The sequence below is a fragment of the Xiphophorus couchianus genome, chromosome 6 (genome assembly GCF_001444195.1).
Source record: "Xiphophorus couchianus chromosome 6, X_couchianus-1.0, whole genome shotgun sequence".
Classification (NCBI taxonomy): domain Eukaryota; kingdom Metazoa; phylum Chordata; class Actinopteri; order Cyprinodontiformes; family Poeciliidae; genus Xiphophorus; species Xiphophorus couchianus.
The window spans coordinates 13,645,311-13,672,054 of record NC_040233.1 but is presented as its reverse complement, the minus strand read 5'-3'; the positions used below and the strand labels follow the sequence as shown (position 1 = coordinate 13,672,054).

The 26,744-nt window shown below is 37.8% G+C and overlaps 1 protein-coding gene across 2 annotated transcripts; it reads left to right on the top strand.

Annotated features, from left to right (window-relative positions):
* The first annotated feature begins 4 nt into the window (after nt 1–4).
* On the top strand, nt 5–26,662 carry LOC114146118 (collagen alpha-4(IV) chain-like). 2 transcript variants are annotated; one of them, XM_028019918.1, is made up of 48 exons: nt 5–137; nt 340–432; nt 2,355–2,397; nt 4,191–4,262; nt 4,419–4,553; nt 4,723–4,767; nt 5,232–5,348; nt 5,578–5,643; nt 5,803–5,838; nt 5,968–6,030; nt 6,119–6,154; nt 6,238–6,270; nt 6,365–6,457; nt 6,582–6,626; nt 6,710–6,778; nt 6,857–6,901; nt 6,984–7,037; nt 8,118–8,181; nt 9,435–9,533; nt 9,952–10,113; nt 10,253–10,261; nt 10,358–10,447; nt 13,233–13,384; nt 13,481–13,553; nt 13,729–13,835; nt 14,029–14,212; nt 14,298–14,369; nt 14,516–14,620; nt 14,743–14,961; nt 17,306–17,470; nt 17,554–17,724; nt 17,967–18,038; nt 19,308–19,418; nt 19,526–19,704; nt 20,704–20,767; nt 21,681–21,755; nt 21,856–21,963; nt 22,436–22,543; nt 22,875–22,946; nt 23,049–23,177; nt 23,516–23,623; nt 23,734–23,889; nt 23,972–24,079; nt 24,184–24,321; nt 24,436–24,552; nt 24,702–24,890; nt 25,694–25,977; nt 26,059–26,662. In XM_028019918.1, the coding sequence occupies exons 2-48, from the start codon at nt 392–394 to the stop codon at nt 26,314–26,316; spliced, it is 4,941 nt and encodes a 1,646-aa protein (XP_027875719.1). In that variant the 5' UTR covers nt 5–137; nt 340–391; the 3' UTR covers nt 26,317–26,662. The 2 variants fall into 2 exon arrangements, with proteins under 2 accessions (XP_027875719.1, XP_027875717.1); XM_028019916.1 differs by having other exon boundaries at nt 17,895–18,038.
* The last annotated feature ends 82 nt before the right edge of the window (nt 26,663–26,744 follow it).

Here is a 26,744-nt window from a genome sequence, read left to right as displayed (position 1 = left end):
GATTTACCCCAAACAATATTCTTGTGCTCATCTCATTCCCACCGGCAGCAAACAGTGGCAGTTTGGCTTTTCATTGACTGTGAGACAGATTATTTGGGATCTACTGAATCCTTCACTGGAATAAATTGAGTGGCTTGGTAAGTTGTGAATATTTCTAAGGGTGAATGAAAACCTGTAGACAACAAGGTTAACAGACTCTTGGAAATATCTGCCTTTTTATTATGTTAAACAAGAGTCAGTGATATACTAGATTCTTTTTAAATTACTGCACTTGTTTAAATGATGTGACCAGTGACTAACTTGACTTTGTTGCATGATGTTTGTTTTTATCTACCAAAGGGGGCAGCACTGAGGCCTTCAGTAACTGTTCAGCAGCCTCAGAAGATGAGCGATGGCATTCAAAGTAACTTTCATGATGTTTTTTAACTCCTGGTAAGCTCAGTGCATTTTTTTATTACATCTAATTGGATTATCATTATCTGTTATATATTCTTTGGAAAATATGTTTAATTCAGTCAGACTGGATGAATGATGTCTTATAACATCACAATTTTAAGTCTTTTCATAAATTTTCATTTTTACATTGGCTTGAACTTTGACTGGGGCATTTTGACACAGCTTGCTTTAATCAACATTTGTCCGATATGTATTTGACTGCTGATTTGTCCTGCTGGTAGGTCAACAGCCACCACAGTCTGAAATATTTTGCAACCGATAACATATTTTCTTCTCACGTCATGATATACTGTAATTATTTAAATCTCCATCCATCAACTGTGACTAATTTTCTGTCTGAGTTGAAGAAAGGTCATTCCACAGCATAATGCTGCCACAACTGTGTTTGACCATGATAATGGTGTGTTCAGGGTGATGCATCTCAGCATTAACTCTCCGTTTTGTCTGACAGCCAGAAAGTTGACCTCGTCTCATTAGAGCATCTTCTTCGTCAGGCTTGTTATGATTCCAATATTACTTGTGGCAAATTTAAACAGCAAGCTGGACTTCTTCTTCAGCAATGGCATTAGTTGTAATATTGGCTGAGATTTGTATGGTGCATGATCAATAGGTTTCCTCTCAGCATACTCCCCCAGGCAAATTTTCTATCTCAGCAGCAACCTCAGAGCTGTGGTGCTCTGGGCCGCTTCTCTTATTTATGTTCTTCTTTGGCTGACTTGTCAGTTTCTGAAGACAGCTATGTTTTGGTGGTTTTGTCCTTAGGCAGAGGTTTCTCTTTAAAGGAATAGTGATGGATCATACTCAAAAGCAATGGCTCTAAAAGTAGTGAATTAGAAAAGAATCAGTTTTCACCTTTGTTTCATATTGTTGTTCAGTTCTTACTCTCATGGATCCCGCCTTGCTCACGGAAGAACCTTGTTTCAATTGTCAACATGGCAGCCTTGTGGCTAATTACGTGAAGATATTGGATCATACATTATCTGAAAACAGAGCAGAGGACAGATGTGACAGTCCTGAAATAGGTCATATTCCTTCCATTTTATGATAATAGATTTAGCTAAACTCCAAAGGATGAGATTTTTTTTTGTATCCATCCACTAGGTTATACTTCTCAACAACCTTTTGTCAAAAACCTAATTTTGTTGATCAGAAGTGATTTATAGAAGCAATACAAAGTGGATATTTTTTGTAGGAACTATTTTTAGGGGTGTGTTCCTCACTTTTTCACACTGGGCAGGGGAGGTCACAATATCCCTACGTAACTCTTCAGACAAGACAGTACGCAGTGCAAGCACATTTGAAATTCATCGGGATGTTTACGTGAAATGTTCTGTAGGTCTATTTACTTAGATACAAACAATCTTCTGGTCTGTTTATTCAGATATTCCACACATCTGCTTGCTATTAAAACGGGCCACTGTGTGCTCACAAATCCTTTTTAGGTACATGCATGGTAACTGTGTTCACAACCTTCTGACTGTATTTAGTTTAGTGAATTTTACTGCCAAATATTTACTGCCCATAAATCACTTTAATTGATTTATGTATTTTTTTATGATACACTTTTTTATAAGGAATAGAGCACATATTAATATTCTTTGAACACAACACAGAAATGCTTGGATCTAAACTATGCCTTGGAGTTATGTGACTGTGAATCTCTTACCTTGGCTTAATGTGTCTCTATAAATAAAATAAAGTAATTATTGGTAATAATGTAAGCTGATTTACAGATGCATGCAGTCTTTAACTTGATGGAATAAGGAGCTTTGTAGTTTAGCTCTAGTACATTTGTGTTTTCAGCTGATTTTAATTTTACACAGACAGACAATTTTACAAAAAAAAGAAAGAAAAATAATTGATATATTGATTAATTTATTCTATGATTTATTTCACAGGTGGTTCATTTTCCTGGTCATCCATGTGCAGCTGCTCAAAGCAGTAAGATTCTATAACTTAGCAGTTCTTTTATGTACATTTTAAATATTTTAAAACAGAATATGTATGTATCCTTTTTTTTTAGAAAATGTCCAGTAATTTCATGATAAAAAACAAATAATGCTAAATATCATTGACTATGATTTTTATTTTTTTTTATTTTTATTACATTATTATTTAATTGTACATGTTTTCTGGCCATTTTGTTTGATAAAAAACCTGGCAGTGCCCTGTTTCACTAAAAGTAGCATATCCATTACATACTATAATGTCATATATGCCCCTATAATATATTTTCATCAGCTATAGTAATCCATATTGTGTACTTTCAAACTGAAACTGTATGAACTGCTGTTCCGTATGTAAAAAAAACAACAAAAAAAAAAACGTCAATGTTGATTTGAGTACTTAAAGTAGTTAGCTATCTAGCTTTAAATATGAGTCTTGCATAGAAGTACGATTTAAAGTTCTATTTCTTATTTTCTGTAAACTTTGTCACTCCCATTTCTGTTACTGCAGTGTCCAGAATAAAGTTTACATTTGTATTTCACAAACAACATTTTGCCACAGTGACAAAAAGAACGCTGTTATTTACTGAACTGTATACATGTAGGACTCATGTTAATACTATTTGCCTTTCTGCTTCACATACTGTCGCTCTCCTAGTCTGATAACTGTTTTTAGACCTCATGTCATTTGTTTGCACAAAGAAGCCTTGGTGCAACTGATGCACCTAAAGGCCTGTACTGAGTTTTTATGTGTTTCTAACATGTGTTGTCCAGAATTCAGAGTTTTTTTACAGCACAAAATGCTGTAAATTAGCAAGTCTATTATGGTTAAAGGATGGGTGCCATTTATAAATATTTTTTGGGTTATTAAATTACTAATAGAATATGTAATCACAGTATTTTAAAATCAAACATCTTTATTTAGCTGGTTGACTAGTGTTAGTTATACTCCTCCCACTGTGGCTTATGTTAATTAGCCATTGCAACTTGACAGTGCATAAATTGTGTATTTTGTTTTTTCTACTTCATTAAATGTAAGAGTTAATCTGCCCACACAACGTTGTTGAGTTTAAGTTATGCATGGCTTTATCTACAAATTAAAGTATATATTGTCTGTGAGTCACCCTGTGAGTTCAATTTTTTAGATTGAAAAGTGATTATCTAAAAAATAAAATCACTTCAGGAAGTAAGGGGATAACAAACTGACAATACATATCTCTCTTGACAGGGTGAAAAAGTCTGCATAGATCTAAAATAAAGTGTCACCTTACTGAAGGAAAACCATTTATTTCCTTAGTATAAAGTACAATATTGCAATTGGTCTTACCATGCTGACCTTTTTTGATCCACTAAGCCAAAACTAAAATTCTACATTGTGGAGATGTATAGTCTTCTCAGCATGTTCCCTTGGAAATTTAGAGCAAAACTAAAACGTTAGACAGATTTATAAATAACTGTTCATTGCTGGTGGCGTACACTCACCTAAATATTTAGGAATTTTTGAGAAAACTTTGTGGCAAAGATTTCTATCCTGCATAAAACTCCCACAACACACACACACCTGGCTGCTGGTGGGAATATTTGTGAACGAAAAGCTTAGCACAAACAAATTTGCAGCAAGGTCAGTGTACTCATATCTATTCAGGTATGTCTGGGAACACTGATGCATCTGAGTGTTATCTGTAATGTTTCCCGTTAGTGGAGGAAATAGGTCAGTTTTCAACAGTCAGGACTTTTCCAAGTAGCTGCAACGTTTACTGCTCACAAAAACTGTCTGTGTTTCTTAAGGGGGAATTTGAAGGCCCATGTCAAGGCAGAGACTGCTCTCAGTGTGTGTGTCATCCTGCTAAAGGTGCAAGGGTAAGAAACATGGGTAATGTTTTTCCTCACCAAACTAAAACAATTCCCATTTTGTCTCATACTGATGTACACATAACATTACACACATTGTACATCCATTAATTTATCGTATCAAAACATTTTTCATAACATTAATAAATTGTATTTATTTTGTAGGGACCTCCAGGGAAACCAGGAAAGCAAGGTATTCAGGGTCCAATGGGACAAAGAGGACGAGTTGGGCCTCAAGGGGAGAAGGGAACAGTGGGCGCAGCAGGATCACATGGCCTACAGGGGCCAAAAGGAGACCGTGTTAGTGCTCAGATGAAAGTTTGATGTTTTAATTATAATAGCAGGGGCCAAGAAATCAACGTTGAATGTTGCAAGATTTAGCAGCAATATTGCAAATATTTATCAAAATAGGTTTGTCAGTGGTGCTGTGTAGTCATCTTGTTTTTAACAATTGAATTGTATGTTTCAGGGTTTGACTGGTGTTCCCGGTTTCACGGGTCATGAAGGATTTCCAGTGAGTTTGTTTCTTCATGTCAAGAGTCAATATCCTAACAATATCCTTCAAAATGAGCAGCAAGGAGAGAATTAGCATTTTCAAAATTTGTATAAGTTATTGCTGAGTTGAATGCTTCTCACTTCCTCTTTATGTTAAAATGACATTTGATTATTCCTTTGATCACTGTGTTGGAGATCTTTGTTTGTTGTTATCTATCATGTGGCGTTTGTCAGTCCCTGCCTTACTAGTTCATGGTTAATCCAGCTCATGTTCATGGGAGTGTTTTTGCGACCTCTAGTGGAAACTTGTAAGCAACACTTAGTATAAGCTGCCAACTTGATTTTCTCCACTGCTCATAAATATGGCAAGATTTAGACTTCATTTTTGCATCCATACTCTCCTATTTAGTGCCAGTTAGGCCTTGGATATGAACTGAAAAACTTTTTAATTGTAATTTGACACTACTTCATATTGCTCTTAAGGGCCACCCCGGAGCAGGGGGTGAGCCTGGTTTACCAGGACTGGATGGCTGTAATGGAACAAGAGGTCAACCAGGACCGGATGGTCTGCCAGGACTGGATGGCCTCCATGGGCCACCTGTGAGTACATCTCAGTTATTAAGTTAGGGGAGCATTAAAGAAGCAACATGAACATACTAAATATACAAACAAATGAAAAGACAATATAACATCTAAATAAGCATATGCCTTTTTTCACTTCAGCATCCTGAGTTTATCTGACAGGCATTAAAAAAATACATACATATGTACAACATTTCTTCTGAAGCATGAGTATTTCTTATTTGAGCTTTTGCTGTCCTCTTATCAGGGACCAAATGGTGCTAAAGGAAGCAAAGGAACACCTAATTATACTGGTGCTCTTCCAGGTCCTCCTGTGAGTATTTCTATTCAGTAACATTAGCTGTTCTCCGTCAGAAGTCTTGTTTTCTGAGCTTCAAAGTCTATATTGTATGGCACTTAGTGTACAAGGTCCAAATTTTTACATTTCACTCCAAATTGCTTTTTCATTTGCTTTCCTCTATTCTTGTTACAGGGTGAACGAGGTATCGATGGAGATGATGGTCAAACAGTAGGTTATAATTTTGACTGTAACGTTACAAATTTCCACGGTTAGGTATTGTTTTTATGTCCATTGTATTATTACAGTGTATTTAGCATCAGATTAAATCTCTTCTCTTTTTATCTTTACTGAACTCAGGGAAGCCCAGGGAACATTGGACCTAAGGGTCTTCGTGGCCTTCAAGGACTTCGTGGGCCTAAGGTTAAACATCTTTATGTAGATGTTTATGTTATATCCTTTGCTTCAGTGCTTCATCATATAGACACAAAATGATATTTGACTCCTTTAGGGTGTAGAGGGTCCTAAAGGTGTGAAAGGATCACTTGTAAGTAGCCCAAACATCTATGTCTGTATTTTTTTACAACTTTACACAAATAAACTGACATTAGAGATTTGTTTGTCCTGCAGGGTGACCCTGGAAGATCGCCTAGAGGTGAAATTGTAAGACATCATTCTGTTGTTTGGTGACTGTTTATTCAGTGTCTTTTTCTGATTATATTGCATGCATGTGTTAATGTTTTACTCTAAACTCCAGGGTGAACAAGGCCCACCTGGACCACCTGGCCCACCTGGACCAGAAGAACAGAAAGGATATCCTTCAGAATACATTTTCCATAAGGGTGAGAAGGTAGCAAAAAAGTTCAAACTTTACTATTAAGTTCATTGTAGCTTTTATATAGTGGAATAGCTTTTGTAAAAACTAAAAAAATTCTGCATTTTATAGCCACATTTCAGTACTTTTTGCCTTCCAGGGGAATAAAGGTCCTCCTGGACCATGTGGACCAAAAGGGATTCGAGTAAGTCTTACATTTTCTTTCTTTTAGCTGTCAGTTGTGGGAAAAACAAAACATTTTTTGTTTTTCTTTTTTTTCCAAATTAGAGTATCTACAGCCCTAGTCAAACGGGACCTAAAGGAGAGAAGGGAATCCTGGGATTTCCAGGGGATAGAGTAAGTCCAGTAGATCATACTTCTAGTTGCTATTAGAAAAAAATAACATCTATTTAAAATCCTTTATGCAATTTTTAGGGTAGACCTGGACAGTCTGGCGGAGACGGATTGACTGGACATGAGGTACACCTGGTGTACTATTAGACCCTCATAAAGCCTAGTTTGTACTTTCACACAGGTTACTGTGCACTGCTTTGGATTTTAGGGTGTCCCTGGAGACAATGGACTTCCAGGGCTCATTGGAAGAATAGGAGAAAAGGTGAACTAAATAAAACATCCAATCAGTTTGCTGTGCAGTTGTAAAATAATTTTTTTAGTCTATAATGAATTTTAAATAGCAGATAGTTATACAAATATATGAAACTTGACACCAATTGACTAATTGTCCATCATATAAAGCATCACTTGTTTTCTGGTTAATGATGCTCCAGAGAAATACATTAAATTAGAATGTTATTGAAAAGTTCATGTACTCAACAAAAACACAAATAGTACAGAATGTTACCAATATAGTGATGTTTTCATGTATCAGTATGCCACTCATAATGGTTTTCTGCTTACAGCTAATGAAAGCACAACATTTAATTTCTTAGACAATTGGAATATTACATGAGACCAACAACAACAACAATAATAATAATAATAATAATAATAATAATAATAATAATAATAATAATAATAATAATAATAAGGCTGCACAGTGGTGCAGTTGGTAGAGCTGTTGCCTTGCAGCAAGAAGGTCCTGGGTTCGATTCCCGGCCGGGGTCTTTCTGCATGGAGTTTGCATGTTCTCCCTGTGCATGCGTGGGTTCTCTCCGGGTACTCTGGCTTCCTCCCACAGTCCAAAAGCATGACTGTCAGGTTAATTGGTCTCTCTAAATTCTCCCTAGGTGTGGATGGTTGTTTGTCCTGTATGTCTTTGTGTTGCCCTGCGACAGACTGGCGACCTGTCCAGGGTGTACCCCGCCTCTCGCCTGGAACGTAGCTGGAGATAGGCACCAGCACCCCTCCCGACCCCATTAGGGACAAAGGGTGAACAGAAGATGGATGGGATAATAATAATAATAATAATACAGAAATGTGGGCTTAGCGAAAATAATGATTAAAACTCACTAAAGGATGTTATTTTTAAAAGGTGCTTTCAGCCATCAATGAGAATTTATTGAACGTAATGGTATGTCAAAATAAAAAGAAAACATGCTTTTGTCATGTACTGCCCTCTGGTGGTTACTTACTTAAATGTAACAGGATAACCGTCTATTCCTAGATGATAGAATGTTTTTCCAATTGTCCCATTAAGTTAACAATAATGTCTTTCATGTGTGTTTGTCATCAACAGGGTTGGCCAGGGGATCCAGGTCCCCCTGGTTTTACACAATTTCATAATGAAAGTGATGTGAGAGGTGAGACCAGATCATGACCTGCTTTGAACTTTTCCTATAACAGTATCCAGAAGCAGCAAAAAAAAAAAAAAAAAAACTACAGTAAATTGACATTCCAGTGAAGTAAAGATTACTTTCATACCTTACATGAAGTATTTTGTCTTCACAGTTTTCTTTTTAGAGTACCCATTTGAAACATGACTCACTGAAAAATGCAATTCAGTTCAAGTAATTCATGTATACTTATGAAAACACTTATTGACTCTTCAGAATCATATCAGATTACATTTATTCAATTTGGTCAAAATGTATAATATTCAGTGCGATTCTTTCGCACTTCTTATGACGACGGAATCATCATATCATATTCATCATATCTAATGAATTTGATTCAGATCGAAATCCAGTGAAAAGCAATTTGGTTATACTCAGTAATAAAACAACAAAGATCCAGTTGATAATAAAACTGCAGGCAGAAGAGAAAGAACCTAGAAGCTGTTTTGGAATGAAATGAATATAAAATACTTTGTTAGGACACTCAAAGACACTTTACAATGACATCAGTCATTCCCATTCACATGCTGATGTTGGCAAGCTACTGGATTGTAGCCACAGTTGCCCTGAGGCAGTCCAACAGAAGCAAGGCTGCTCTACTACAGTAGTGCCATCAGCTCTTCTGACCACCTTCAGCAGGCAAGTTGGGTGAAGTGTCTTGTCCAAGGACACAACGACAGAGATGGATGAGGCATGGGCTCGAACTGGCAACCCACTGATTGTTGGTCGAACTGTTATCTCAGGGACTACTGCCCTGCATATTTTAGATGTGTCTTTGTTCCAGAACACCCTAATAAATGATTGCATAGTTTCCTCTTCAGCCATCACATACTGCAGAAGCCTGTTTATCATTCGCTTATTCAAGTGGTGCAGAAGGGAAACACCTAACATACAGGGCAGCGGTCCCTGAGGACCAGAATTGAGAAACACTGCTCTAACATTAGATTTCTTCCTAAGTTACAATAGTCTGCAGACTTAAACCACAAACAGAGGTCTTCTAGCTCAGCAAAGAAAGTTACCTGGAAATCTCTTATGTTCTCTCCAAGATTTTTACTAAGTAAATAATATAAAGAAAACTTCAAATTTAAGTAATTACACTGGAGCATCAGTTCATATTTATGATAAAACTGAAAGGCATTTTTGTCTTAGAAATGCTGAGGATTGCCACATCAGATGACTAAAATAACAGATTTGTTTTGTTCTATGTTTAATCATGTAAGGTCCTAAAGGAGACCGTGGATATCCAGGTGCACCTGGGTTCCCAGGAGAGCCTGGGTATATGGGTATACCTGGCCCTCCAGGCCCACCAGGTTTACCAGGTCAGAGTTTAAATATCAATTCATTATTTATACCCAATTATCCTTACAGGGATGAGAAGGTTTGGGGTGGGAGGTCTGGCACGTAACTGAAGCGGAAATTGGGTGAAAAGCGGGGAACTTCAGGGAAAGTCCACCGGTCCATTACAGGTCGAGAATTTAAACACTGTCCTATGAATAACAGTTTACCCAAGAATTTTTTTGCCTTATCATAGATGCACATAATAGTGCAGTTTTTGTAAAAATAAATAAATAAATAAAATGAAATAAAATACATAATTGATGTTGTAGTAATTTGTATAATGACTTCTTTAATTTATTAATTTGTCACGCTCTAAAAATCTTTGTTAACATAGGTTGAAACTGTAAGGGTCAGGCTTTCATCATGTGAGGTCTCACAAAATGTTCCTTTCCTCTCTAGAGGCACATGGCCGACCTGGTCAACCTGGTGACCCTGGTGAAAAGGGTGAGAAGGGAGAACCAGGGACATACGATCCAAATGAAATACATTTCATTCATGGACCAAAGGGAGCAAAAGGACATCAAGGAGAAAGAGGCCCTGATGGTTGCCCTGGTCCACAAGGTATTCAAGACTCCTTACATACATCAACCTTATATCTATAGATTCCTGTGCAAAACCTTCAGTGAGTCATTATTTTGAATGACTTTGTTTCTGCTTTGTTTGTGGTGATGCTGTGACATTCGCACTGGGATCTGACCAGGATGTGGAAGTAATTCCTCTAAATACTAAATACTCAAGTCATAAAAAAAACCCTCTGTGGACATAGTTTATGTTAGTCAACATGTGTTATTTGGCAATCTCACAGATTATTACTGTGAGCCTGGTTCTCCAGGGGAACCTGGTGAAGATGGACCCAGAGGATTTTCTGGAAACAAAGGCCTAAAAGGAGTTAAAGGTAATTTGCCTCTCTGCATGCTGTGTATATTCTTTGTAAAAATAAAATGTTTTCTGATAAGTTTAATTTTATTAGCAAATAGGCAAGAAATTATTAACAGTAAAGTCATCACTAGTGGTAAAACAAAAAAACTTCAGAGGATGCAAATTTTAAAATTGTATTCACATAAGTACCAATATTATAATCAGCTAATAGCTCTTTTAAGCTAAGTCACTGGTTCTTTGAAACTTTCCATCTGAGGTGAAAAGGAGAGAGGCAAGTCAAGTCATAGTTTTGACAGCCTGTGGATATAATCTCTTTTGCAGATGATAAGTTTTTCCTTGGGTGTGCCGATGTCCTTAAGAAATTAAGTGATGTCCAGGGTTAGTGGAATCTGCTGAAATGTGGGAGACTGTTCTTTGTAGTTGGTCACCTTGAAGATTGAAGAGATACATTTCTATACTGAGGATGTTCTCTGCGCCCCACTATACTTCACAGGTCTTTTTTCTTTTCATCAGTACTGTTCTTCAACACCACTGTGAATGAGTTTGTCACAGGACTCTGGCAGATATCTGGGGGACAGCAGTAAGCCTTATTACAGTGTGCAGTGATACATTCTTTCCTTCCCTGTGTGAGATTAGTCAGCATGTGAACTCCTAGAATGTTCTCAACATTCTCTTCTTCTCTGTGTATGCAGATGACCCAGATCTCAGTGTGCTTTGATTTTTGGAAATTCATCAGTATTTCTTTGGTTGTTGTGATTGTTGCACTTGCTTGGCTTCCTGTGTTTGTTTTGTTTTTTTCCAGAAACTAATTTTTAAAACTAAAACACTAAACTTTCTATTTTCTATTTTTTAGTGAGGTATTGAGTATTGAAGTCAATATTTCACTGCTGCCAGAAAGCCCAGCTTCTAAATTAAAAACAAGAAGCTATCGCAGTTTTTGCAGTCACTACTCATAAATGATTGAACGCTCTGCCACTTCAGAAAAAAAAGGAGCAAAAACTCTGACCATTTTTAAATCTATGCACTTTCTTGCTTTAGCATTTATGTCCAGTTGTACAGCACATTCATATAAACAATATATCTTTTGTTCCCCAACTTTTTATTCTTGTACACATTTATACTCATTTAACATTTGTTTGCTGTATATATATATATATATATTTACAGTTGTGTGTGTGTATTTATGAATAGTGCTTTGAGACGGCAAATGTGCTGCTGCTCATTAAGGTGGGAGGGGAGTGAAGATGGTGTGAGTGGGGGTGCATCTCTCCTACAAACATTCTGTGGTTTGTCGTTCCTAAAGTTCATATTTCATGCACACAGTGAACAACACTGTTGTCCACTTTAACCCAATTAAACCCATATTTAATTGGGTTAAATTTGGTTCATTTTTAACCCAATTTCTGCACAATGATTGTGTGAAAAGCTAAGCTAGAATCTACAAAACAACATTCTTTTGTGAGTGCTGTATTTGTCTGGAAACTGAGATTAATCCATCATTTGCTCAACTTTTTTCTCAGTAGACCAATCTTGATCAAAACAGGCAGGTATGACAGAGCTAATATATGAGCGATTGGCTTTATTAAAACACTCTGTGATGAAGAGTTAGTGCCACCAGATGATATCCACTGAAACACCTTAACCATTCTTTTTCTAGGTACTAAGATAATTACAATCAACTTAAGGCAAGTTTGGACAAGACTGGCCTGAGGTATGAGAATCCTGCTAGGCCAGCTGCTTTCTTCTGGTTGATTTTACAGAGTGCATGTTGAAGTGAAGTTATTGCAGCTGTGTGCTGTCATCTGTATCTTTGAGTGTGGTTTACTGGTTGCTCATTCCTATGATCACAGAAATCTAAAATAGTGATTAATTGTCTGATAGAAAAATGTATGTGGGGTTTGTGAAAGTGTGATTTCATTAGCTGCCATATAAGTGCAGTTTAAGATTAGAATATCATGAAAAAGTTCAAAATTTGTGTCTGTGATTTCAGAAAATGAAACTTATGTATTACATAAATTTATTACATATGGAGTGAAATATTTCAAGACTTTATTTCTTGTAACTTTGATGACTATGATGTAGTGTCTGATTGCACTTTATATCTCAAGCCTTCAGAGCATGTTTCTGGCCTTACACTTAGAGTGAGAGAAAAAAAAAAGTAAGAAAGTCTGAACGCGTTTAAAGACATGCAGGGTTACAAGCTGCCATATAAGGAATGTGTGTGCAGAGTGTGCTATACATAGCTGGAGCTATGTTTAAAGGCAACAGAGCCAAATATGGGAGTTAGGGTTTAGGTAAAGCCTTTCCGCAGGCTAGTCAAGCACAGTAACATGATGGTCAATGAATAAGTTTGGGGGCAGGTGCCAAGTCCTGCTGAAAAAACAAAAACAAATCGGCATTTCCATAAAGCTCGTCAGCAGGAAAACAATGGTCTTAATTTCCTGGTAGATGGCTGTGTTGAATGTGGACTGCAGAAACACAGTGGTCCAACATCAGGAGATGACGTGGCCCCCAAAGTCATGACTGACTGTATAAACTTCTCTGGACATGAAGCAACATGGACTCCAGAAAGAGTAGCTGTCCTGACAAGACATGGTGGTGCAAAACATTTTTTTTCTAATGAGCACAAATTTAACTGAGCTAATTGAGGAGACTTGTTTGCAAAGCAAATAGAAAAACAGAAGCAAGCCAAACGTAGTGAAGAACGGGGATGAAGCACCAAGAAATTATTAAAACCCTTGGGTTTTAATAACCCACCGCCACACTGTAGTGTTTAATAATTTGTCATTTCGATCCTGCAGGTTGTCCAGGGGAATGTAAATGTGTGCATGCTTTGAGGGCTGTTGGTCCACCCGGTCCACCTGGTTATCCAGGATCACCGGGATTTCCAGGAGCTCCGGGACCTCAGGGAGACCCAGGACTGAGGGGAAATGATGGCTCAAGAGGACCAGATGTAAAGACAACATTCGTCACTGACCAAATTTTATGTCAAAAATTGTACTCTATTTTGTAATCATAGAAAAATATTTAATATTTACCTTTTTTGCAGGGCGCACATGGTTTCACAGGTCTAAAAGGAAGAAAGGGTGAGAAAGGTGACACGTATGTGAGCGGTACTAAAGGTGAGTGTGTTTGTGTTCTGAATGTGTATATCAAGTTCTTTTTCCACCAATTTATTATATTTGGCGGAAACACTGCATGTTTTCTGTTATTTAAAATGACACTTGATAAATTATAGGTATGGTGCAATAGGTTTCATACAGATTCGACCACTGCATATACTTTTGTCTTGGGAAGGTGCAAAAGGGGATGAAGGAGAACCAGGATACGCTGGTCCTCCAGGGAGAACAGGTGAGCCTGGAAAAGATGGCTTCCCTGGTCTGGTGGGAGAACCTGGTCCACCGGTAAGTATAAATTTGTTTCAAACTTTTATGTATATTTTAGGAGTTATGTATAGTATAAGCAGTGAATTTCTAGGGCTTTGCTACTTTTAGATTACACTTTGCTGGACACTTGTTTTTACATCTACTCTAAATAGCACTATTTCAATGGATTCAAGGAAAATTGACTTTTTGGTGCAAATCTATATATTTGAAGAGTTCTGGCTATGTGGGACGCCCTGGACCCAAAGGTTATGCAGGTCCTCCAGGACCCAAAGGATTCCCTGGCCCCATTGGTCCCCCAGGTCCTGGATTTCCTGGCCTAAAGGGAGAACCTGGACTTCAAGGAATTCAGGGACTTCCAGGGCTTCCTGGAGTTCCAGGACGACAAGGTCCACCAGGTCAGATCTTACGCTGTGCTAATATGGTTCTCCCATTTCTACTATAGCCAAAGTTTCTATATGAATATTGTACTTTTTTTACCAGGTGAAACAGAGCCATGCTGTCATGAAAGCCAAATTGGACCACCAGGGCCTAAGGGTGAGCCAGGGTTACCAGGTAATTCTTCTTGAAATTTAAGGTCAGAAGTAACTGGCTGTTTTGTTTCTCACTTTTTTTCTGGACAATAAATCAAATCACATTTGAGTCACAAAAAAAATATTCATGTTCAATGCATAAACTTGTGTTGAATTTTCAAATTTAAGGTGTTCAAGGTCAACCTGGAAGAGATGGCTATCAAGGAACTCCAGGACAACAAGGACCTAAAGGTATAAAGGGAGATGATGGAGAAACTCTGACTGGACCACCAGGTACAATTCATATGAAAATAACTTCAATTTAAGCTTTTTGGAAGATTAAGCATCAGTCTGAAATGACAATTGTTTGAATCACAACTATTTATTGTACCTGGCTCTATACAATTTTTCCTAAGGATCTATTGGTGCAAATGGAGATCCAGGTGACCGTGGTCCCACTGGCCTTAGCCTGGATGGCCCTGAAGGTCTTCCTGGGTTACCAGGACCCCATGGCAGAAAAGGGGACCCAGGACACATCCTTTCAGCTTGGCCAGGTCCAATTGGTGCTCCTGGACCACGAGGAGCTGTGGGGTCATATGGAATTCCTGGAATCCCTGGACATCGAGGATCACCAGGTAATTTAATGAGCCAGAAGGGTAGGGCACGGATTGGGAGTACTGGTGAGATCATTGGTGCCTCCTGAGACAAGATGGCTATTTCCTCATCTCAGGGGGCTATATCTATTCCAAAGACATCTACTCATCTGATTAATTATAGGCCAGTAACTGACAGGGTGGTGGAACCAAATGAGAAGGAGACAAATCACTTGTGTTAGTGTTGGAGGGGCTAATGACACATGTAGCTACACAATACTGTATTATTATACTGTATTGCTGTAATGTGAAGTTTGCCCTTAAGCCATTTTGGAAATGGCTTAAGGGCAAAGTTTAACTACCTTCTGCATCTTTAATCTTAGACTTTTCAAACCTGGGTAAGATTATTCTACACTAATGGCATAATATTTGAAACCAAATTTTGTGACTTGTGAAACCTTTACGTAATGTTATTCCCCACAAATAGTTTTCTCAGAATAAGAAACTGGAATTGAAAGCCAACTTCAGTTCCATATATTATAGTATTGCGTAGCATATTTGTAAATATAATATACTTTCAATAAATGTAAATGGATTGTGACCAATAAGATCAATGGGCTAGTTTTCACAGAAGGTAAGTGCGACTCATGAAGGAGCAGACAGACTAGAAGTTGCAGTTGCGAGTGCCTTGTATTTATAGTGTGAAAAAAATTATATACATATTTACAACAGTGGAAACATCCAAATGGCCATATAAAAATGCACAAAAAAGAAAGAAAAACAAACAAAAACCAACATTTATCAATCTCACAGTTCCGACATAAATGAACCCACACCCTTCAGTTCATCTACCCCAAGATGGAGTTGATTAGAGGTCCCAAGCAGATTACTAATAAAATGCTTGGTGCAGTGCAGGTCATCAGCTGGCCAAAGTCAGATCAGAGTGGGGACAAAATTGTTCATTAGCTGCAAGGAGCCTCCTACCAGCCTGGCAGGAGAAACAGAAGTCTTCCAGCACCAAAAGTGCAATCTTTTCTTGGGTTCTAACTCGCCATCGAACCTGGCCTGAATAATAAACAGAACCACTTTCTCAGTGTATATATATATATAAATAATCAAAACATTCTAGTGTGCACACAAATTCATTAAATGGCATTCTTTGCACTATAAATAATTCTAAAACAGTCAATTTCAGTCAATATGCATTTTCAATATTTATAAAATTAAATATAAATTACATCCATGAAAAATCCAATAAACATGCACCATATAAATTAGTTAACATGAAATGTAAAAAAACCCAAATCTAAACAAGTGCTCAATAAATATTTAAGGCACCTTATTGTCCATCAAATGGGTTAACAGTCGGTCATTTAGCAGCTACACCAACAAACAGTGACAAAGAGCTAATGCTAAATCACACACGGAAACACTCACCAATTCCGCAGTTTTATCTCACACAAACAGATTTTTTTCACCTCCTTTATGGCTCTCAGTAGTTGGCTCCTACAGTTCAGCACATTATGTAAGCATCATACAGATTTAAGGTGAATGATGAATGACACAACGCTCAACTAACCTGCAGCTCTGCTCCTCCCAACGCGTCCTAATGTTTCATACCTCCCGGCTCCTGCTAGTATACCTTGTCTGATAGGCTGCGATGGTACATGTGACACTGATTCCCAACAGCGATTGGCGGTGTGAAAATCTCGCGAGAATCGCTGACATTACATTAAAGATATCGCGAGATTTGAGATAAAGGGGACAGGGAGTGGAGAAACCGGATAATGGGGGAATGGAAGTTAAAACCGGGTTACACCTGTCTATGTTTATACTTTATGTAATTTTGGATTACTGCAAATTCTATCAAAAGAGTATGTTGCTTACAGATATTTTATGTCAACCATTTTTCTTGATAACGTTTTCTTTAAAGAAAAAAGCATGTATCTAACAAAGTAAATAATGGTTAGCATGGTTAGCATTTCCAATAATAATGCTAGGCCATCAAGTGCTGACACCAGACAATCCAAAGCTAATGGAGCCTATTTGTCCTAATGGACAGCAGAGTAAATATTCAATGCACGGGGTGACCAGCCTCTTCAATGCTTATGTAAATGTGCGCTGCCAGTTGCTCAGCTTCCTTTGCTGACCCATCATTAATCAGACCAGTAGATGGTTTTGGAATAGATATAGCTTCCTGGACAAGGGAGTGGGTGAGCAATAATCTTAATTTTGGCCCTAATATTGTGCCATACATGGGAATACAATAATGCTTGCATCAAATTAGACGTTTTAAATGTTAAATTTCAGGAAAAAACATTAACTTGTATGAAACTTTATATTGTCTGTAATAGAACTCTTGACCAATTCTAGAATGGAATTTCAGGATTACAAGGCCCACCAGGACCCCAAGGTCACAAGGGAGATCCTGGGGACAGTGGAGACCTTGGAGATCCTGGTGTCCAAGGTCCACCATGTACTGTTTGTGAACTAGTAAGTACGCCTGGACCTCCAGGACCTTCAGGGCGCCCTGGTGAACAAGGAGTGCCAGGTGAGCACATGATGGTCATCATTAATGATATTGAGAAATAAATATTTTTCCTAACTTTTTGCATATTTTGTAATGTTATCAAGGCTACCCTGGTCAGAAAGGGGTGAAGGGAGATGTTGGTCCACCTGGTCGAGGACAGAAGGGTTTAAAAGGTAATCCTGGTTGGTCCAGCTGGGCTCCTGGCCCAGCTGGACCAACAGGGGTTGTTGGTCCTCAAGGAGACCCTGGTATTCATGGCTTACAGGGACAGAAAGGTAAATCAGTAGTGATTCATTGGCATGTAATTCTTCAGCAAACAACTATGCAATCCTAGCTTCCATGCAAATTGAAACCCAACCCTATCATGTTTTTGTTACTCCAAACAACAGCTTTAAAACATTTTTAAATGCTTCTCATTAGAAAAATGCTTTGCTTATTTATTTAGGAGAAAAGGGCTTGCCTGGGAAGCCTGGGTCTAGAAGTATACCTGGCAATCCTGGGCCTCCAGGGCAACCAGGTGAAAAGGGAGAAAGAGGTTTTCCTGGTCGTTATGGAAATACAGGTGATCCAGGATTTCGTGGTAAAAAAGGTAAACCAAAGAAATAAAAACATTTAGTACATTCTTCCCTTCTTTACATCTTCTATAATTTGCATCTTGTGTGCGTGAAATGCATGATCATCTTTTGGATACCTTTATGGCCTTGGAACAAATTCAAAAAAGACAAATTAAAACCACTCTGGGACTTAAATGTAAAATGCCATCCACTTGGAATTTTTTAAATATTTACTGACATAACCATTGACTCTTATAACTTTTCAACTCAAGGCAAACTACACCACCTCCTGTTTTGAAACCTCATTGTCTTATCCAATAAACAAATTAAATTCCCAATAATCAACTATCTTGTTTAAATTAACATATTTCCCAGATTACTGCTCCAAAATAAAAGTCGTATTACAAAGTAGTAAAAATAGAAGCATTGGACTGTATTTATTTAAATACGATTAAACATGAAGGGGGACACATTTATGTTAACGATACGACCTGGAGACACATGTCCAGTTACCTGCTTTTCAATTAGTCACATAAATTGTCGACCCTGCCTGGTAGTTTCTGACGCACCGAGGTCCATGCTCTGGTAGCGAGGCAGTTGCATTTCATGATTTGGTAACAGAAAGAAAACTCTAAGAAAGTTCGCCTGCAGATTTATTCATATTCATCTCCTTGGCAACTGCCAGGGTTAACTGCACCGTTTACAAGCCTCTCCTGGCCACACGTTCTTCAAGCGCCCATCTGTAAACTCCTTCCTCCAGTTCTCGCCATCTTGCTTTTAACATGATCTAATCGTCTTTTAAAAGACGATTAGATAATGTTTGCTCCTTGGTTAATGTCCGTCAGAATGAATTAACATTTAATGCAACAGTTAAAAAAAAATGTGTCATGAAGAGGAATAAGACATGTAGGTCACAAGACCATCAAAGCAATAAAAAAGGTATGACTTACAATCCGAAAAATGTGGTTCTAATAGTAGAATTTGCATCAGCGGTTTTTACAATTTATTGCTCAGGTTATTTTTTTCTCTCTTGTTTTGTTAATTAGCCACTTTGGGCAAAAATTTTATTCAACTACAATTTTTTTATTTATTTTTTTATTTTTTGTAAATTGCATGTTTTGACTTTGGCTGGTAAAACACAGACAATCACAGCAGAATATACAGTCTGCACTAGTAATTAATTAATCAGACAAATTTTTCTTTATTTCTTCAAGGCCATTGCCATTGATTTGGTTCTAGTGTTGTTCTTTATTTACATAATCTGAAAAATCTGAGGTTGCTTATGAGCTCTGTGATCTCCCCAGGCTCAACTGGACCTGTGGGAGTCCCAGGATTATGTCCAATTGTCAACGTGACAAAAGGTCCTTCTGGATTTTCTGGAAGAAGGGGGCCTCCTGGTCAGACAGGGCTTGCAGGCAATAAAGCTTTAATTATAATATTTTCTATCATGATATTTTACATTCTCCAATGTTTCAACCTGTGGCACATTGCATATTTTTTCAATATGTTACATTTCTTCCAGGATACAAAGGCAGCACAGGCATGCCTGGCGATTTGGGGCCTGATGGATGGCCAGGATCACAAGGATTAAAAGGATTTGCTGGTATTCCAGGTAGAGAAGGATTATCAGGACTCCGTGGACTTCATGGGATTAAAGGGTTCCCAGGTCCAAGGGGGTATTCTGGGAATACTGGAGATCAGGTACACAATATCATCTAAAAAATTGAATAATGGGTTTTTAAGTTACAGTGTTCAATGGCGGTCGGTTCAGACGGGGCACTGCCTTCATTGATGTGGAGGGGGCGGGGGAATTTTAAAATAATCTACATGATTAAAAATGTATTTGCCCATTTTACTTCATAGTGTGTGCCTAAATGTAATCTGAATTATTTACACAAACTAATTCTCATCCAACAATGAATTTTCCCCAACAAACAGACTCCTGTCAGTTCTCTTTTATGGTGCTTGACCAGCGCCCCAGAAATGCAGCTAACTAGCCAATCGTGTGCGGTTGCTGGGGAAAAACATTAGACATTTTCTCCAATCAGTATCGCTGACTTTAATATTTTATGTGTATGGAGCTAAATTAGTCTCAGAAAGATTCACAAAGCATACAATGAGATCCACAAGCGTACAAGAAAATTTGTAAGAGCACCACATAATTCACAAATCCATTACACAATGCATGAATGCGTACCTCAACATTTACATATGTATATGTAAGCAGTTTGTCAAATTTACATGTTTCAAACTACACAAGTAGTAATAAACTGTGCATACAAATCCGAAAATATGCTTGCATGTATTACGTGTTAATGGATCTGTCCACACTAGCGCACGGATCAGCTTGCTTGCGCTTTAGATTTTTGAGACTTTCTTACTGCATCATCAGCGGTGAGGTTCTAGAAAAATCTATTTAGTATGCCAGCAATTATTGTGCTCATGCTGTCAGTCCAAACACTCGTCTTATCTAACACAACACTCAACCTTAATTGTTCATCCCCAGAGTAGGTAGGCTACATGAAAATGGTAATTATGAGATTATGAAGATCAGCATAACCATGTCTTGGAACCCACAGCTTGGTCACTAAGGCTTTTGTCTATAACTTCACAATAAAATACAGATTTCTTTGAAATATTAAACATTTTAGTATTTAGAATATACTGTATCTTAAATTATGTGTTCCTGCTTTGTTCTAGGGAGATCCAGGACCAGCAGGACAAATTGGTATCCCTGGCCTCCCAGGATTTCCTGGTGGAAAAGGTAAGAAATAAGATGGTGTGCTCTAAATCAGTGGTGGTGACTATGCAGCTGATTTCATTTTGTGAAGAAAAGATAAATCTATTGCAGTATGTTATTTTCCATTTAATTTCTGTTTTTATTTGATGTAACTCTTATGACGTTTTATGCTGAAATAGAATTTGCAGTGAACAGAATCACTGACATACATTTTAAAATGATTAAAAATGTATTAATAAATTCTCAAAAAAGATCCAACTTCACGTTAGTTTTATACTCCCTGACTGCATTAAAGGCCTACCATAAATATAGATGAGAAAATAACAGTTCTTTGTCAAATAATTTGGTCTCTTCTATATTATCACTTTATTTACACATTTCTGATTACCAAATGAGACAAATGAGTGCTAAATAACACCTGCACCACTTTAGCACAGGACCAGACAGTCCCACATATTTTTCCAGCCAACCATTCACTATATTATGATCAACTGTTTATAAAAGAACTTCTGTTCTTGGCAAACCTACATAATTCAGTTCGTCAAATTCATCTGAATGGTGCAAGGATTCTGGAGGTTCCAGAGACGTCACCATTTTATCACAGATGGAATCCGATGCTTCTTAATTAATTTTTTCAACTTTATTTTTGAATAAACCTTAAATTAATTGCAGGACTTATTAGATGAGAGTTCAGGGGTACATGTGGTAAGAGAATTGTCAGCCTTTCACTAATATCAAATAAAGTCCGGGGAATATTAGTGTCTTAATCAGTGATATAAGAAAATATGTGTTTTAATTTTTTTTTATTTCTAAGTATTGGTATAGAGACTCTATTTACATATCACATAAGTAATCATAAATAGTTATACAGTTATACGGATGCGGCATATTTCCATCCCTAAAAATCTTATAGATAATTCTAATAAATCTGTTTTAGGTAATAAAGGCCAATCTTATGGGAGACCTGGCCCACAAGGACTCAAAGGGTTACCTGGGGAGGTTGGGCCCAGTGGTAAGTCCATGTCTAAAAAACAGAGTGCCTAAAAACTTTATTCTGACTATAATTACAACTTAACAAAATTGCAGTTTAAAACCAAGTTTATTTTATCTAGTACTTAGAGGAAGTCCAGGACATCCAGGTGACCCAGGACCCAGGGGAAGGCAAGGGCAACCTGGACATCCAGGGGTTGCTGGGGAAACCGGAAGACAAGGAGGGCCAGGTGAGTGCCACTAAAAATTGGGATAATAATTTATACAACACAGCATTAAATAATGTTGGTGCTATGATAAAAAAAAAATGTTATAGTAAACACTTTCTACATTTGTGCTGTTGTCCTTGTAATTACATGTGTTATTTCTTTCAAGAGACCTGTTCTGTGTCATTCATGCTCAGTTGTTCATCCTATTGATAAAGAATGCTGCTTCATGGTAATATTCTAAAAATCTGCATTGTGACATAAGATGTCACTGTTCCCTTGCTTCCCTTCTACATGAAATAAAAACGTTAATGCATTAATTCATTGTGCATTGTACTGTAAAAAGTAAAATATATTTAATCACCATATATAAAGCACGTTTTTAAAGAGAAAATTCAAGAAATGTATCTTTAAGCAAAAACAGCCCCAAAAAATCCAATCCTTCTGATTTTTTTAGCTTGCTGTGTTGACCTTGTCATTACATGTGCATCCCTAGGCTCTCCTGGGCCCCGAGGTCTATCAGGGCGCCAAGGCATTAGAGGTCCTCCAGGTGACGAAGGAGCTGTGGGACCACCTGGCCCCCCGGGCCCATGGGGCAATCCAGGTGCAGTCCTTTTTAAAAGCATTACTAACTGATCATACACATGCAAACACGCTGAGTGTAGACATTGTGATTTGTGATTACTTGCTGTGGCCATCATTTAATTTCTTTAAGTATTTTTGACAAATACAAGTACTGAAGTGTTATCTGGTTTTCGTTCTTGATAAAATTCAGACATGGGTTCCATTGAAGATACGAAGTAAATGCTGTAAAGGAAAAAGCTAACATGGTGTTCATCAATAAGTTTTTGTTGCATTTAAAGGAAGGGGAAATTAATTTTAGTGCCAGCCACACACAACAGCATGTGTTTATGTTCCCTTGTGATTTATATTAGGTTCCCCTGGAACACCAGGTCTAGATGGATTGAATGGGCTGAGAGGTCCGAAAGGGATGAGGGGAGCAGATGGTAAGAAACAATTGACAAAGATTACACTTCAATGATAAGTAAATCTCAAAATCAAAATTCAAATGACAAATACCATGTTATAACTGCCTTATTAAAATCTAGGTCAAGGCACTTCTGGACCTCGTGGACAAAATGGTTTACCTGGAGCCAAAGGCGCCCGGGGCATCTTGGGACCGGCAGGGGCAACTATTCCAGGGGTTAAAGGCCAAACTGGGGCACCTGGGAACACAGGTCTGAAATTCATTCTGTATTTACAGTGCCTATAAAAACCACTCAAACCTTTAAATGTTTAATCTTTTTATGTCTTTTACTTATCAATTATAAGCAACAATAATTGATTATGATAAATTACAAAAAATATTCTAATGTAAAAGTGAAAACAGATTTCTGCAAAATAATGACATAAACAAGATGCCTAACATGAAAAAAGTAATTGCATAAATATGCACCCTTTACAGGTCAGTATTTAGTTGCGAAATTAGTTATTTCATTTGTGACTTGGCCTCTTAGATTGTAGTTTGCCTTTATTATCAAGATACATGAGTCTGACTGTGTGTTTTCTCCTGCAGGTTTTCCAGGAATACCAGGAACACCTGGTAGATCTGGCAAAGTCTGCCAAAACCCCCTTCATGGATCTCAAGGAGATAGAGGCTATGAAGGGCTCCCAGGACCCTCAGGTTACTATGTTTTGCTTGTTATATTTACGAGTTATGAACTTTATCTTTGAAAAAACCTAATAGAATATAAGCTGTGAATTCACATGTAGGATTTGTAACTGGGTTTTCAGGTCCTCCTGGTCCACCTGGGCCATCAGGTGGCAGCATTTCATACAAAGGAGACTCAGGACCAGATGGCCATTATGGACCTCCAGGTTATAAGGGAAATAAAGGCGTTCCAGGACCTCCAGGGCCTCATGGCCACAGTGGCATTCCAGGACCAAAGGGTACCTTTAAATACAAGATATATGCCAAAAACATTCCAGGGTGATATTGGCCAGAACTTAATGTTTTGATACCCTTTCATAGGTGAGAAAGGTCCTGATGGGCTAAGGGGCCCTCAGGGACCAAAAGGTCAACAGGGCATCTCTGGACCTCAAGGTTGTAAGGGGGAAATTGGCCCAATTGGAGATCCAGGTGGTTGGCACTATGGCAGAATAACAGAAATAAGATTATAAACTATGACAACTAATGTACTGAAGGATTTGGTTTTCAGTAAAGTCATTCTTTTCTTCTTCTAGGTGTCAAAGGTCAACCTGGTGATTTAATCACTGTAGATTCAAGGGTTCCTCCCCCTGGAGCCCCAGGACTAAAAGGCGTTTCAGGAAGTGTAGGAAGTCAAGGGTATGTGGGTCATCCTGGTCCTTTTGGTCGAACAGGTGAGAATGTTTTTTGTTTTGTTTTTTATGGTTTTTTTTTATCAGTTTATAATTTATTTGTGTGTAAAGTATTGTCACTTTTAATTTTATTATTCGTTTTTCTTTCTGTTCCAGGACAAAAGGGTCCTAAAGGGTCTGTGGGCTTTCCCGGCATACCAGGCCCTCCTGGGTTAGATGGTCCCTATGGAGACCCAGGTGATGTTGGTGAGCAAGGATACACTGGGCCTCAAGGTAAACAACATGCTATCATGTTCCCATCCCAAAGATACTCGTAAGAACATTTGAGAGCACAACTAAAACAAACTGGAAAACAATGACGAGTGTCCTGAGACACTTCATTGACTCGTACGTTTTTCTTTATTCATCTCCTCCCTTTTCAGGTGCCCCTGGTCCTCCTGGTGATACAGGCGAGCCTGGCCATAGAAGTCAACTTAGATCAGGCTTTCTTTTGGTTATCCACAGCCAGTCAGTTCAGGTACCAGAGTGTCCTGCAGGTAGCAACCAGCTGTGGGTGGGATACAGTCTCATCTACCTGGAAGGACAAGAGAAGGCTCACACACAAGATCTGGGTAAGTCTACATATCAATTGCTTGTCCTCTATGAGGTGTAGTTTGTAAAGTTACACAGTCAAAAATTAACAGCAATTATTTGGGTTTTTTAGCCTGTCATAACAGAAAAAAGGGAGTTAATTTTTCTGTCATATTTTTGGCATGTTATTTATTCATTTACAAATGTCACAATTTCAAACTGAATATTTAATTAACAAGCAAAACATTTAGTTCACAAACTAAATATTTAGTTAGCGAAATTCATATTTAGCACAAATCTAAATATTGCCATCTCCCTAAAATAATGACATAGGTTTTAAAGGCATTTTGTTTCAAATTTCATTTTTTAAAGATTTGTCCCTTGCTTGCAATATTATTGGAGCAAATTTCTTTGCACAAAAATTTAAGTGAATCAATCTCACCAGCAGGAATTTAGATCAACGAGATCCAACTTCTGTTTTGGTAGTCAACTCTTGGTCATCAGGAAGTGACTGTTTTTTTTTTGTGCATATTTCACATATTTAGTTTGTCGACTAAATATTTAGCCGGCAAGCTAAATATGTGAATTAAATATTGTTTGTCAACTATTTAGCTTGCTAAATAATCATTTACTTTTAAACTTTTACATTTATAAATTAATGAATGACAATATGACTTTGAAAAATGAAACCAATTTTTTCTGTTACTAAAACCTAAATCACCATATCATTGTCGTCAAGACAGTTTTATTGTTTTACACACAGCACCTCACAGTCTGCTAGCTTAGTTTAGAAAAAAATATAGATATTTGTGTTTTTGACCCCATTTTTATCAACTCCATGTAGGTCAGCCTGGCTCTTGTCTCCCCGTTTTCTCCACCATGCCTTTCTCCTACTGCGACAAAGACGCATGCTACTACTCAAGTCGCAATGACAAATCCTATTGGCTTTCCACTACTGCTCCTATATCAATGATGCCACTCTTTGGCCAGGAGATAAGCCTCCACATCAGCCGCTGTGTTGTGTGTGAAACCTTTTCACCAGCAGTGCCATTTCATAGTCAAGACCAAGCAATTCCTCCCTGCCCAGACGGCTGGAAGAGTTTATGGACAGGATATTCCTTCCTTCTGGTGAGTCTCATGAAAAGCTTGAATGTGTTTAGAAATGCCTTATGAGGTCAACTCTTCTTATCTAACACTACTGCTTTATAGCACACAGGGGCAGGTGATGAGGGTGGTGGACAATCTTTGGCTTCTTCTGGTAGCTGCCTCAGAGATTTTCGAACTCATCCCTTCATTGAGTGCCAAGGTGCACAGGGTTCCTGTCACTACTTTTCCAATCTTTACAGTTTTTGGCTAACTACTGTAAGAGATAGAGAGGAGTTTGTCCCTGTAAAGCCTGGTACCATCAAAGCAGCTGATCAGCAGCGGCACAAGGCCAGTCGGTGTAATGTTTGCCTTCGGGATTAATGATTCTGTAGACTTCAAGCTGTAACTCTAGTTATGTTAAACACATTTGTGATATTTAAAGTATTTAAAACCAAGGGTAACCCAACATTGTACAAGGCCATAAGCTCAGGTTTCATTTAAATGCCAACCTCTAGTTAAGATCACTGTCTAACAGCCACCAGATGCCAACCAACTGTCTTGTCTTGTCCTTTTTTTGCTTTCTACCTTTAGTGCAACATGTTTTACTGTTAACTAAACAGACAATAAATCAATCTGACTGTACAACAGAATATGTTTTGCTTGACAATCACATCCTTTTACTTTCTTCATTAAATAAAAGTTCCTGGGATAAATGACACATTTTAAAGATTTTTTATGTGTTTTTTTAATAATTTAATCCTATAATGATTTAATTCTCCAGTGATGTTTAGAAATTTTCTCAGTCCTCA